This window comes from Pleurodeles waltl, chromosome 10 (assembly GCF_031143425.1).
Source record: "Pleurodeles waltl isolate 20211129_DDA chromosome 10, aPleWal1.hap1.20221129, whole genome shotgun sequence".
In the NCBI taxonomy this organism is placed as follows: domain Eukaryota; kingdom Metazoa; phylum Chordata; class Amphibia; order Caudata; family Salamandridae; genus Pleurodeles; species Pleurodeles waltl.
This window is the reverse complement of record NC_090449.1, coordinates 929210217-929224407: the sequence shown is the minus strand read 5'-3', so window position 1 is coordinate 929224407 and position 14191 is coordinate 929210217. Positions and strand designations below refer to the sequence as shown.

The 14191-nt window shown below is 48.0% G+C and overlaps 1 protein-coding gene across 6 annotated transcripts in view; it reads right to left on the bottom strand.

The window, feature by feature from the left end:
• SNX13 (sorting nexin 13) overlaps positions 1–14191 on the bottom strand; it is a 587891-nt gene that overhangs the window by 117440 nt on the left and 456260 nt on the right. For all 6 annotated transcript variants that reach the window (XM_069211703.1, XM_069211707.1, XM_069211702.1 and 3 more), the window contains exon 23: positions 4094–4255. In XM_069211703.1, the coding sequence (XP_069067804.1) occupies positions 4094–4255 (162 nt within the window). The remainder of the gene's footprint in view (positions 1–4093; positions 4256–14191) is intronic.

Below are 14191 nucleotides of genomic sequence, written 5' to 3'. Positions count from 1 at the left end.
GTATGTGTTATCTGTCGTAGGAGGAAAGATGTATCCACTTTTAGGACTGGTTAAGGACTATATTAAAGTCGGGGTGGATTAGTACTTTCTTTTTCAAATTTTTAAATGCTACCTGAAACATTCTAATACGCTACGCAGTAGTATTCTATACAGGCATTCGTTTTGGCCATCAATGAGCAATACTTAGCAACAGCAGTTCTGAATCTGTGTGCTGCAGCACCCCGGTGTGTCATCAAAAGTAGCCTGGGGCGCCACAAACAGATGTACCCAAAGCACAGATAACATCGCATTCCTCAGTCGCATTACAGCTACCTTCAAACTTTTCATTTGAGGGGCTCAAAGTTAACCCCGTGCCGAGATATCCAGTAATGCAGCTGTTTAACAGCCACAAAATGGATTGTGACAGTAATAAAGTAGCCAAAAGTGCCGATCTGCTACTTCTGCAACACAAAAGGATGAAGGACGGAGTGCTGAAACTTTTCAACACTCACCCCCAGTCACAGATCTGGGTTTAATCCATTGTTCTTTTGCTCACCATGCCACTCCAGTTTGGACTCAGTCATACTCAAAGCAGTCCTGACCCTGATCCCCATGGTAACAGTACAGCCCGAACTGCCAGGTCAGGTCCTCCCTGGACCAGAAGCAAGCATCCTGGGACCAGTTCTGGAGTAACATCCCTCAACAGCCAGGCTAGCTTGAATGTGCTGCTTCTGTCATTCTGGCAAATGGAGGGAGGGGAGCAGTATATGAAAGGCTCAGGATCTGTCCCACTGATGATGTTCTAGGGAAGCAGATCTGCATTAAATGTAACAAAGTTAAATAAGTGGATGCGAAATAGTGATTGCATAAAGACACCATTCCAAAGGCTGACACCAACATCACTGTTTAGAAATGCAAATCAATCCCTCTCATCTCATTGTGGGAGAGGATGTGGCATAACAGTCAGAGCTGCAGGGTTTGAATGTGGGGAGCCAGGTTGGAGCCTCGGTGTGCCCTGTGATTCTGGGCAAACCACGTAATCTCCCCATGTCTATCAAAAACGAATGTGTATTTGAGTAATGTAACTCATACTCATGTAAGGCGCACCAATACCTTCGAATGGAGCTTGCGCTATAAAAAACGACAAAAAACAATAATAATAATAATAGATATATGAAGATTTCAGCATGTTTTCCAGCCCTGGAAGTGGGTAATGGGATGGGATGTATGCTTATGTAAATATCTACTATTAAAGATAATGCTGGGTGAAAGAGCGGATACATTTGTAGTACTGTTCCTGATTTAGTATGCTTTTAAATGCCAGAAGTGCTCACTTATTAGAACGGAGGATATTATTATGCTTAGAACTCATTATAGCTGCAAGCCACCGTAACTCCATTAATTATGACGTGTTAATGAAAACGAGACATGCACCCAAAAAAAATGTATTGCCTCTGCAATTTTTATTAAAGACAAAATCATGGGATCATGGTGCCTTCAGGGAAGCCCATCAGCGGCATTATCGGGTATTCCTGCTGCAGGAATCCCACTGTTGGCCAAGGAGGGCAGGAAATCTTTATGGTAAATCACCTACTCGGCAGATGAAAGCACAGCGGTGGGTAACACCACTAAAAGAGGGGGCGCAGAGAAAAAAGGGTTCGGTATTAAAAATGTAATAAATTGAATAAAACTAGCTCCTTGGGCGGGGCTTGAGCAAAACAAACATGCGAGACACCAGCTGCACTGAGGGAAAGATGGTGGGATCGAAAAGGGTAAATTTCAAGTCAACATTTGCAGCTTAGACCGACAAAATCAACTGAAAAGGCATTGGGAAATGTAGAGTTAGGGGAGATCAATGGAAGTCCAAGATGGCCACACCCATGCAGGGTTTTCATAACAGCCTATAATTTCAATGCACATACATTTCTCTCATGCGGCTGCCGTAATAATCTTACCCACGTCAAGCTCTCCTAGTTCTATGTTTCAGGATTTTTGTTTTGCATTGTGGTTATTGTAGTTTAGCAATCACAACTACACCACACACTTAGCAAAAGACTGTAATGGTAATAAGGATTTCTTTAGTAATATACTTTTCTCTTTTTGAAGTTATCCATCTTTTGAACCAATTTGACATTTTACCACTTGCTTACAATGTGGATGTTCATTTCAACGTAGAAGCGGAGGCAATGATGAAACATACCACAAGCTGTGAGAGAAGGCTCAACATCCTATTAACTAAGAGTGAAGTCATATACCCATAAACCGTGGGCCACATAGTCCCTGAATACTGTGAAGAACAAACAGTATTTCTGTTTCTTTTTCACCATTATAGGTAGGGTGTACTGCTGTCTCTTACAATTACAATTACGCCCCACACTCCCTCTTTTGGTATGAAACATTGAATAACACATTTCCTAACATGCTGAATACCTAATACTTTAATCAGCTTCATCCCAATTATTTTCAGGGAATAAAATGGAAGAACTCCAAAGGCCACGCTTCAATCCCCCCCCCTTCAAGAAACAGAAAGATTGGTGCAACAATTTACAGACATTTCACTATGGGACATACACCTACACACTATGCGTGGATGTGTGCCCCATGGGGCCATCTCTCCCTCGTAGTGTTTTTGCCTCCTTAAAGCTGTCAATCTATTTATTTTTTTTACCATTCAATTGAAAGAGCAGAGTTGATTGTTTGGGCAGACCTCAACCTAGGTTTGAATTCGAGCTTTTGCTGTCTAGTGTTTTAACTTTTTATGGTCGGGCTTCTCCAAGCCTCTGCTGTACTTTTTAGGGTCGGGCCTGCGAGTGCATGCACTAGTACATGCGCCTCTCATGTGAGACACAGTTGTGTTCAGCAAAAGGCTTGGAGCCCGCCTGTCGCTATCCATTTGTTGGTTTGTGTGGTACTCTTCTTTACAGCCTCGTAATTCGTCAAGGTATGTCTAGCATCATTTCCATTCCTCTGTGTGTAGCAGCGATCAAGCACTAATCGATTTCAACTTAATTAGTGCCCGTCCGCTACTCCTGATGTGATCCAGGTACTATTTTGCAAAGTTTTGTTTTTTAAAGCTAAATTTCTTTTTTTTGTTGTTAAGTCGTCTTTCACAGTTTCCACTCATGTTTTCTTTTGTTTTTGCTCGTGGGCGCTGTTGTCAAAAGATGACAATTAAATTGTTCGAAATATGCGAGACCTACTCCATTGTATATGCTCGTCTTTAGGTGGAGTGCCCCCTCTGTAACACTGTTGCTTTTTTATGTATGCCAGCCCATGGTATTTCACCATCTGAATCTGCTACGTTTGTTTACACTTTAAAGTGCAGGTTGTAAAATTTACCCCGAAATGTCAAGTGGAGACAAGGATAAAGCACAATTACCTCTTGCCTGGTGCCACATTCTAAAGTGGGTTTAGTACACAAAAAGAATCTTATTATTATTATCATTAAACCAATGTTTATATTGAAGAGTGCAGTTAATATCATATAACACTATGGGCCAGATGTAGCAAAGGTTTTTACCCATTCTGTGCCTATGGGAAAAAGTGTTCGTACAGATGGCCCTATGCCTACTAGAACTGTGTTTCTTACCAATACCCAAAGAAGGCTTCTTAAGGAAGGCTGGTTTTCATCAATCTGTCAGTCTGGATTTTAGGACTTAAAGTGGACACATGCCTAGTGCTGTACACATTTTTAGTGGAAACATTGCTAGCTAATGTTTCACATTCTTTCAAGTGACAAGCAATGAGAAAACTTTATCCCCATAGAAAATCGCATAAACAATGTGCAGACTCTATAAACAATGTGGAGACTCTATAAAAAAATGTATGGCCTCTTCAAATACAAGTTCACAAAAAAATACACAGTAAGAGTATGGCAGTTGGGTTAGTACACGTGGAAAAGACATACAGGGTGTTTAGTTAGTTTCTACTCAATGCCAAAAATTGAGGTATTTCTTTCCAAGGATAACGAAGGAAAAAGGAAAAGTAGAAAGAAATTAATTTTATAACCAAATGATGACATTTTTGATTAGCAGATGAGAAAGCTAATTGTGCATTCCACTTGAGTGAACTTACTGTACTTTTAATAGCCACGAGATAAAGCATACAAGCTTACCTTGAAAAAGGATTGCTTTAAATCTTGCCCCAATCTCTCAGACATTTTGCCCATATTGTCTGATACTTTAGTCATTCCTTCGGCGAGGCTGTCTGGAATGGCCTTGACTACATTTGAAACATTCCTCATAGAGTTGCGTAGAGGGTTTACAAATGTATCCATCTTTTAGGAAAAGAAATATGAATTCTAGATTTAATTGTAATACAAATGTAACAACAATAAAGTAATCTGGAACTACATGTTCATAACAGGAAAGGCTCTCCTCACAGATATTCTTATCTGCATTAACTCTAGTCAAAATTGATTTTGTCATGGAAGAATAGGACATGAATGGAGAGCAAATAAATAAGGAAACAATACAGTGTCTCAATACAGTTACCTCTAGAACAGCTGCTTTCCAGAGGAAGAGTACACTTCACACCTTGTGCAAGTGCTTTATATCTTCCATTCTGATGTCTTTCGGTGGCTCAATATGGTCCCTTATTTCACAACAGTTAAGATGTTATGTAAGGATATAGTGACAGGCAAGAGGGAGCATGTATTACCACATGTATGACCTCCTCATAAAAATAATACATGTTACTCTATCAATTTGAGTTTGTGAACTTCAATTTAGGTTTTAAACATTTCAGTGACGGAGACAGTTTTACATACGTTCATACCCACAGATAAGTAAGGTCTAATTATTAGGAGAAACCAAGTGGGGCGTGGCCTGCACGGAGAAGATGAGGGACGCATGAAGCTTTCGCTCTGCTGTAGGCAGTTCTCTGGCATACTGATCCTTGGCCCGGCCGCCCATGGTGCATTACCGGGCCGGTATGGCTCGGGGAAACTGCTGTGACATTGCGGCTGGGCTGAGGCAGACAGAGGCGGCTCCCGGCCTCTGAGAAGATGCTCTGTAGGTAGGGTACCTGGGCTGACAATCTCTGTGTCAGACGTCCAACAAGTGGAACAGTGCAGTAGTGCAAGGGAGGATCGCGATACTCCCTCTATGGAGTGCTAGGCAAGCCTGACCTATGGTGGAGAATCGCGACCCACCCACAGTGTGCTAAGGATGCATGACCTGTGATAGGGAACCTGGTGCTGCACTCCAGCTAGGTGAAGTGGGGCCAGCAAGATGGGTGCCAAAGGTGGAGGTGAGGCATCATTTCATACAACACGCCGGGCACGAGATACGAGGATGAACTGAGCCTGGGGGTGATTTCGGTGGTGTTGCCTGGGTGCTGCCCGGGCTGGGGGAGCCCTGAAGCCCCATTTGCCTGTTAATGGGGGAGACAGGCTCAGTCAAGGAGCTTCAGGGTTTTGTTCAGTGCCTAGGGGCTCAGCACTGTTGCATGCTTTCTTCAGGGCCTAAAGACTGGGTGACAGCCTGTGCCTGGTGGTGCCAGGTGGGCACCTGTGGATATGTTTGCCTAATTTTCCTGGACCAAGATGGCGCTTTGAAAGGGCGTCGGTGGCTTTTCGGGTACGGGCCGGTGACAGTGGAAGGGCCCTGCAACCCAGTACGACCGACGTGTGGCACGTTTTAGTTAGCACCTTTGTCAGTGGTGTAGAGGGCTTGTGGCATGGCTAGCTGAGAGGTGAGGAAGGCAGGCAGGGACCCCCCCTCCCTTGAGCTGATGACTGGCCACAAGTTTCCATGGAGTGCATTAGTTAGTAGTTGCCTTTTAATGAAGAACCCTGGCCCGACCGTGAGGATGCAGGGAGCACCCCGTTGGAGGTCTCACCAAATGGGGATGGTTCACAGCATCATTCATCTGCACTGCAACTGACTTTTGGACAGGATTCTGGAGGCTATTGCTGACCCCAAAGATACTTTGCAGAAGCAGATAGGCACTGTGACAACAAAGCTGGGCCTTCTTAGGGAGCACCACCACAAACTTGCAGACATGGTCAAGGAAACGGATGTACTTGTTGAGGAGTTCCAGGCACCACTGCAGTTTCTGCAGCAACAAATGGTGGCTCTCATTCAGTGTGTGAAGATCTTGGAGAACAGAGCAGAGGACCCCGAACGCTGCACTCGAAGCAACAATGTGTGGATCATGGGGCTGCAGGGGGGTATGGAGGGCAGGAGGGTGCTTGCCTATTTGGAAAACTGGATAAAACCCAGGTGGCTCCTAATGAACTATTTTTATTTTCCTCGAGCATGCCCACAGAGTCCTTGCAAAGCCTCCGGCCCCAGGGATGACATCAAGACCAGTGAGGGCCAGACAGCTGCACTACTGTGATCAAGCTACCCTGTTTCAGTAGGCATGCACAGATGGCCCCTTTTGAATTAATGATGCAGCAGTGACCATGTCCCCAGGACTTACTGCCGCAGTGCAAGCTAATGCAGTATCCTTTTTTAAAGTCAGCTGGAGTTATGGTAGGCGGGTCTCGGGTACTCCCTCTTGTCCCATGCTAAGTTGTGGGACTTGCTGGATGGAAACATCCACATCTTCTTGAACCCTGCTGATGACTGGGAGTTCCTCCATCATTTCCACATGGAGGTGCACAAGCTGAGGTGCTTCATGGGCGAGGCCTCACCCATGACTGTGCCTTGAACATGATCCGATGCGCCTGGATGAATGCTCACACAGAAAAAGACAAAGCAGCAGCGCTGTTGGCAGCGACCCGGATCATCCATGGCAGGTCCACAGACTCAGAACATGCAACCCACTCGAATGGGCGATCTGAGGAGTACAATTTGGACAACACCATCTCAGAAAGTGCAGTATGTCCTAAGTGACTCCACACATGGCTGAGGACTTGCTGTGATTTTCATGCCGCATGCTGGAAAGATTGCCCCGCGGGAGTGGGGAGGTGTGGGACGGACTGATTGGTGCCTGCACCCCTGGGAGACGTTATACTGGAAGTTGGCAGGACTGGGCGTTGTGGCCCGCTGTGTGACTGTGGAGGGTACCCATCTATCATGTACTAGTCTCACTTGGTGCCTCAGGAAGAACAAGTAACTTATCTTTGGTAAAGTGTTATCTGTTAGAGACTATATCTAACTGCAGATTCCTTACCTTTGAATTCTCCCCAGGAATCAGATAGGATCCAGAAGATTTTTTGTGAGCAGTACCCCTGCGCGCGGGTAGGTGCATTGATTGGCTCCACATCCGTTGTAGGCGGCGTCCACACCAAAAATGATGCTGTAGTAACTATATAGGCGCCACCCAGGGATGCCAATGTCAGTTTCTTTTCACAACTTTCCATGCCATCAGCTTGGAGCCATGAAGAACTGACCACTGGTGAGTCAAACTAGGGCCCTGAAAGGTTCATCCCTGTCCCTAGAAATCAGTTCGTAGGGAGGGGAGGATGGGTGGGTCAGTAAGGAATCTGCAGCTAGATATAGGCCCTCATTACGATCCTGGCGGTTGGCGGTATTATGGTGGAAAGTACTGCCAACAGGCTGGCCGTACTCTCCACCATATTATGACATTGGCGATTTGGCTGAAGCCATACCGCCAATGTACCACACCGACCACCACAACGGCTGTCACTGTACCGCTTGCAGGATTATGACACTGCCTACGCCATGGTTTTCGTGGCTCCCTTACCACCACGAAAACCATGGCGGTAGGCACTATCAGTGACAGGGAAATCCTTCCCTGTCACTGATAGAGGTCTTCCCCACTTCCACATCCCTCCCGAGAGTCGCCCCAGCCCCCATTCCTGTCCAAACCCCTCCTACATTCACGCCCTCCTTCACACACGCACTCACGCGCACACACACCCAATCCCACATTTATCCACGCATGCATACATCCATTCATTCACACACATCCGCACACACTTTAATCCATACACGCATTCACAGAACACAACATACACACACTCACACCTCCATACATGCACACACATTCAACACGCAACACACACCCGCATACACACACGTACAAACATACACACCCCCACACACACAACACCCCCCATCCCCTGTCGGAGCACCCACTTACCTGTGTTTAGGGGGTCCTCTGGCAGGAGACGGGGCAGGGCGCTGCTGCCAGCATCAGCGGCCGGCAGCAGAACACCACCAGGCCGCATAGTTGGTCATAATACGGCCGGCAGCAGACTATTGATGGCAGCAGCACCTTACCGCCATCCGCCGGCATGGCCACAGCCGGATTTCTGACATCCTTCTGGCTGTGGTCATAATACGGCACACGGCTGCAGCGACAGTCTTTTGGCGGCCGTCGCCGCGGCAGTAGGCAGTTTTTACCGCCACTGTCATAATGAGGGCGTAGTCTTTATCAGCTAAGGCGTTACCTAAGGTAAGTAACTTATTCATCTGGCAGAGACTTCTAGCTGCAGATTCCTTATCTTTAAATAGATACCCAAGCAATACGATCCCTGGAGGTGGGTCTGCAAACCAGTTTCCTGCAGGACTGAACAAGCAAAGTGTCCATCCCTACCAACCTGACTATCCAGGAAGTAATGTATAGTAAACATGTGCAGAGAGGCCCACATTGCTGCCTGCCAGTTGTCTGGAACTCTGCGTGGTGCTGTCCTTGCAAGCCTTCAGGAGATTGCTTTTTGGACTTTGCACAGCAGGATTTGATGCCCAATACAACCCAATAGGAGATAGTTCACTTCATAGTTCACTTCTGAACCCCCAACCTTTGTTCGCACCTACATACCCACGAAGAGTTTGTCATCCTCTCGGAACTCAAAGGTAAGATCAAGAGAGAACGCCAATGCTCTTTTTGGGTCCAGGAGTCTCTCCTCTTCCTTGGAAGGATGTGGGGGAGCATAAAAAGTAGGTAGGGTGATTGATTGGCCTACAGGAAAAGGTTTGACGACTTCTGGCAGAAGAAGAGGCCCTTGTGCAAATCACCAGTTTGTCATGATTTATAGAGAGATAAGGCAGTTTAGATGAAAAGGCCTGCAGCTCACTCACTCGAAGGGCAGATGTATTTGCCGAAAGAAAGGCTGTTTTCAGTGTGGGAAGCCTGAGGGGACAATTGTTCACAGGTTTGAATGGAGCACACATCAAAAAGTGTAGAAGCACATTAATGTTCCACTGGGACATAACGAATTAGGAAGGAGGGAAGAGATGAGTAAGACCCTTGGGGAACCTATGCACATCAGGGGACATAAACAAAGAGGGCTGATCAAGCAACAGCAGGAAAGCATAAATGGCTAATAAATAACCCTTAAGAATTCAGAGCCCTGCTGGGCAAGGGAAAGAATCAACAGTAGAACCTCAGAAAGGGGATCAACAGACTAGTCAGTACCCCGTGCCAAAAACATGTCTTCCAATGGCAGGCGTATACCATTTTGGGGGAGGGATGCCTGGCTGCCAAGATGATGTCACACACTTATAGTAGGATGGTCAAAATCTGTCAACTGCCATCGCTCAATCCCCATGCAAGAAGGCAGAGAGTGGAAAGGTTTGGGTGAAGATAGGTGGATATGCCATTCGTGATCTGCTAGGCATCTTCAGCTGAGTTTGTCTGCTCTGGTTTTTAGAGAGCCCACCAGGTTTCAAACCACAAGGGATATGTCCTGCTGTTCCAGGCACGACCAGAGGTGCAGAACCTCTTGAGGAAGAAACTGAGGTCTTGTAGATCATAAAATAGGGCATAGACATTTGTCCTTTTTGGGAACCAGAAAATAACAGCAATAATAACCACAGCCTACCTCCGGCACCAGAACCCTCTTATGGCTCCCTCGGCCAAGTGAGCCACGACTTCCTCATGGAGAAGGGACAGATGATCCTCCCATCATCTGGTTGTGAGGTGGTGGCATGGAGAGAGGGGTAATCCCGAAGGGGGGAAGTAGCTCTTTCGGACAAGCTGCAAAACCCACCTGTCCGATGTTCTGGGTTGCCAGTGGGGCAGGTGATGGCAAATCCTATTACAAACACTGTGCTCATTGAGGTAAAGGGACAGACTAGGAGGGTTTAGAGACTGTTGCAGGTGGGGGAGGGGCAGAAGTGGACTGACCAGACAGCTGGCCATCTGACCCACGAGGTCAGTGGATGCTGCGACCTCGTCCACACAGCGGCTGGGGCTGGTTGTGAATTGACATGGCTGGAAGCCCGTTCTATAGACACAAAAGGAGCAAAAGGCAGATTGGGTGGACGGGGGCCACCATGAGGCCCAAGGACCTGGTGTTAGCCTGAGTGTCTTTGAGGTGCTTGAGCGCCGAATCGGCCTTGTCTCCGGAGAGACAGGTGCCATCGACGGGCAAGTCCATATGGAAAGCTTGGCCATCCCCTAACAAGCCAGACATTCTCAGCCAGGCATGGCGTCTCAGGGCCATGTTGTGAAAACCGCTCTGCCTAGCGAGCTGGTCATGTCAAGTCTGCAACAAATTGTGAACTTTGCTGCATCTCTCCCACTGGCAACAGCCTGAGAGAGTACGGCTGGGCCTCCTCCGGAACCTGTGGCAGCACTTGAGCAACCATGTCCCACAGTGAGCAGGAATAATGGCCTAAAAGGCATGCGGTGTTCATGGACTGCAATGCAAGGCTGGGGGAAGAAAACATATTGTTACCAAATGAGCCCAGCTTCTTGGATTCTCCATCTGGGGGTGCGGTAGGGAAAGCACAGTGGGAAGTTGAGGCTTGGACCACCAATCTATCAGGGCAGGGGGTGTTGTGTGAGGAAGGTTGGGTCCCCAGGTGCAGAGTGATGGCAGGGGCCATCGTCCTATACAGAGGTGGCCGTGTGATGGATTTGGACCAGGTATCCATAAAGGTATCTGTAAGGGCATTGTTGAACTGGAGTAGGGGTTCAGATGTGGAAACTCCCAGTTGCAGCACCTCTATCAAGAGATTAGTCTTAACTGCCACAGAGAGTAGCTGATGTTCTAGGCCATCAGGTGTTCTCCTGAACACCATTGGTTATAAAGCTGCCTCCTCCACAGCCACGGTAGGGAGAGAAAGCATACCAGTACCTGGAGAGGAGTCCAGTCCACTGGCTTCACCCAAATTCTCACACCAGTCAATTTTTTCCTCACAGGGCTGTTATTCTAAAGAGTCCCCCTCTCTGTCTATTCCCCCAGGTATAGCCCAATGGAATAGGTTTCAGGCTTCGATCTAGGAGGAAAGGCTCCATCCATCACTGGCGTCCGTGTTAGAGTCAGGAATGACAATGGGGATGGCATTGCTGATGGGCATCAGCCGTGCAGGGAGGGTCTGAATCGGGACCAGCATCGGGGAAGGTCAAGATGTTATGTCAGCCGATGGACGAGGAGAAGTCAAAGACCACTTCAATTTCTTGCTCTTTTTCTTGTACCTCGTCTTCCCCATCATCCCGAGAACTTGGAATGGGACGAAGATGACTTTGGGCTCGGCGACTGCTCCCTTCCCCTCGACCGTGACCTCGACCTGCTTGAACTCCTATGCCAGCCCACCATCAAATTTAGGGCCCGCTCCCTCAAAGTCTCTGGATAGATGGCCTAGCAATCAGGGCACGACCACAGGTAGTGGTCGCATTTCAAACGCCACAGATAGATGAGGTGCGGATCCACCACAGACATCGGCCAGTGATAGGCTCTGCAGGGCTTAAAACCAGTTGTGCATGACAACATCCTCGACACTCCAGGAGACAAACATCAAAAAATGGTTGACAAAAACGTAAAAAATCCAGTCAAAAAATGACTGATGGGCAGCTCTTCTCTCGAATCAGCGCTGTCTGGCGTGGAAAGAAAGGAACTGATGTCCACACACCTGGGGGGGGTGCCTATAGAGGTCCTGCAACATCATTTCCAGCGAGGACGACGGCGGCAACAGACGTGGAGCCCATCAACACCACCTACTGGCATGGAGGAGTACTGATCCCAAAAAGTCTTTCACATCCAGTGCGACGCCTGAAGAGAATTCAAAGTTAAGTCATCTGCAGCTAGAAATCTCTATCAGATCTCTGTTGTTTACATGCAGGGCCATGGACGTAACATGTCTGCTTGTGGACTTTGTGGCTGCAGCCTGTTGGTGTCTGTGGGCTTGGCTACACACTACTCACCCTACCTTTGTCAAATGTGGGGACACGCTTGGCCAGGTGTGGAATTGCTGGTCTGGAGTGGATAGCTACAGACACTACCTATGAGGTTCAGCACGCCCCACACACACACACCCCTACCCACTTACCAGTGGGTAACGGTTACACGATATACATGTTGTTCATCATGCCTAGGTTTGGGCAGCTAGACATTGCTAAGCTGTTCTGTGGTTGGAGAGCGGAGGCAAATTTATATGTTGTTGTTCAGGTTCTAGAGCTGGTACATCCGCTCACTGAGATGCAACACACACACACAGGGTGGGAGGCCGCAGGGCTGGGGGGGAGGGGGGGGGCTCAGACACTGGCTATATTTCATTGCTATGGCTGCAACCTACACGGAGTTTAAACTGTTGACTTGGAGCATCAGAGGCATGGGGTTGGCAGCCATGTCACACAAGGTGCATACGTTTCTGGAACCCAGGGCTGTGCACATCACCCTCTTACAAGAGACACATCTTACTACTGTTGAGGAACAGTGTCTCCAGAGGTGCTGGATGGGGCAGGTGCGCACCACAGGTTATTATGTCTTTGCCCGGGGTGCCATGATTTGGATTAGGGCGGTGTCCCTTCTGAGGCCACACAGGAAAAGATTGACAAGGATGGCAGATATGTTTTGCTGGAAGGGAGGCTGGACGATAAACAAGTGAGTGTGTTTTTTTCTGGTCTATCCGCCCTCCACGTCATATTAGATACATTTTTGGGTTCTGCACCCCTGTACAAGTTTATCCACCACACGGAGCACCATGGCAGCACTATCTCTGATCACAACCTGCTGTTGGTGGGAATGCAGCTGGAGGCGTCTCAGTTGGTGATCCCCATGTGGCGCTTGTGCCCCAGTGCCCTGTACAATTAAGCTTATCGGGAGGGCCTCCAGGTGGTCGTCTCAGACTATTCTGAATGTACCTCAAGCACGGCCTCTGACTGCCTCACTGAGTAGGAGGCCTTTAAAGTGGTCACCAGAGGATATTGCAAGGGTCCAATGGTACCTCACTGAGAATTGGTCTCATTGGAGGGGCCAATATAGGACCTGGACAACTGTGCAGGCATCGACCCAGAGTGTGGGGTGTAGGTGGCGGGGGCCAAGGAACAATACAATGTCATACTGGAAAGGTTTCAGTGCCATACTTATAAAGAATATGTTGCTGGGCACATGATAGTGAGGATAAGGCAGGCAAACTGCTGGTTTACCTGGTGTGATCTGAGACCAGAGGGGCACCAATTATTTGTTTCGTCATTCAGGATGGGCAGCAAGAGTACTCTCAGGTAGATATTAACGATGACCAGGAAATACTATTCTGTGTTACACAGGGGGCAGCCTGCGGGGCCTGGTGAGACCATGTATGCCTTCCTGTTTTCCTTGACATTGCAGAGTCTTGCCCCGGATATTGGGAAAGTGCTGGGGGACCCCATTACACCCCAAGACATTAAATGTGACATTAGAGATACAGCATAGGGGAAAACGCCAGGTCCTTACAACTTACTGGCAGAATTGTATTCCTCTTTTTCCGGGTTACTGGCCCCAAAGCTTGTTGATGTATACGCTAAGGTGCTGGAGAAACTATAACTCCCAACTACCACCAGGGATGAGTTAGTTATCCCCTTCCCTAAGACCAACACCAAGGGGACACCTACCACAACCTAGCAACCGCTGTCCAAGCTAAATATGGATTTTAAGATCTTAAGGAAAATGAATGTCAAGTGCCTGTCCCCCATATGCAAGCGTCAGCGCACCCCGGCTAGTGTAGTTTCACTCCACAGTGCAATACCTCTCTTAACCAGCCCCACGTTTATTCAATGTTACTTGCTCCTCAGCAGGAAGGTGGAAACCACACTGGACTGGTGTCTGTTGACCTGGAAAAGGCATCTGACATTGTTAGGTGGGCTTACCTGGAAGCAGTTATGGCCAAGAGGAGGCTGGGGACTGCAGGGGTGCGCTTGCAGTTTATCAATCCCATTGCCAGGGTCCAGATGGGCCAGATTGTGTCCAGCTCCTACGACGTGCACTGGGGTACTAGTCAGGGGTGCCCGCTGTCCCTACTCTTGTTTTCACTTGCCATTCAGCCGTTGGCAGAGTTCTGCACAACACGGACCAGGGGAGGAGCATTAAGGT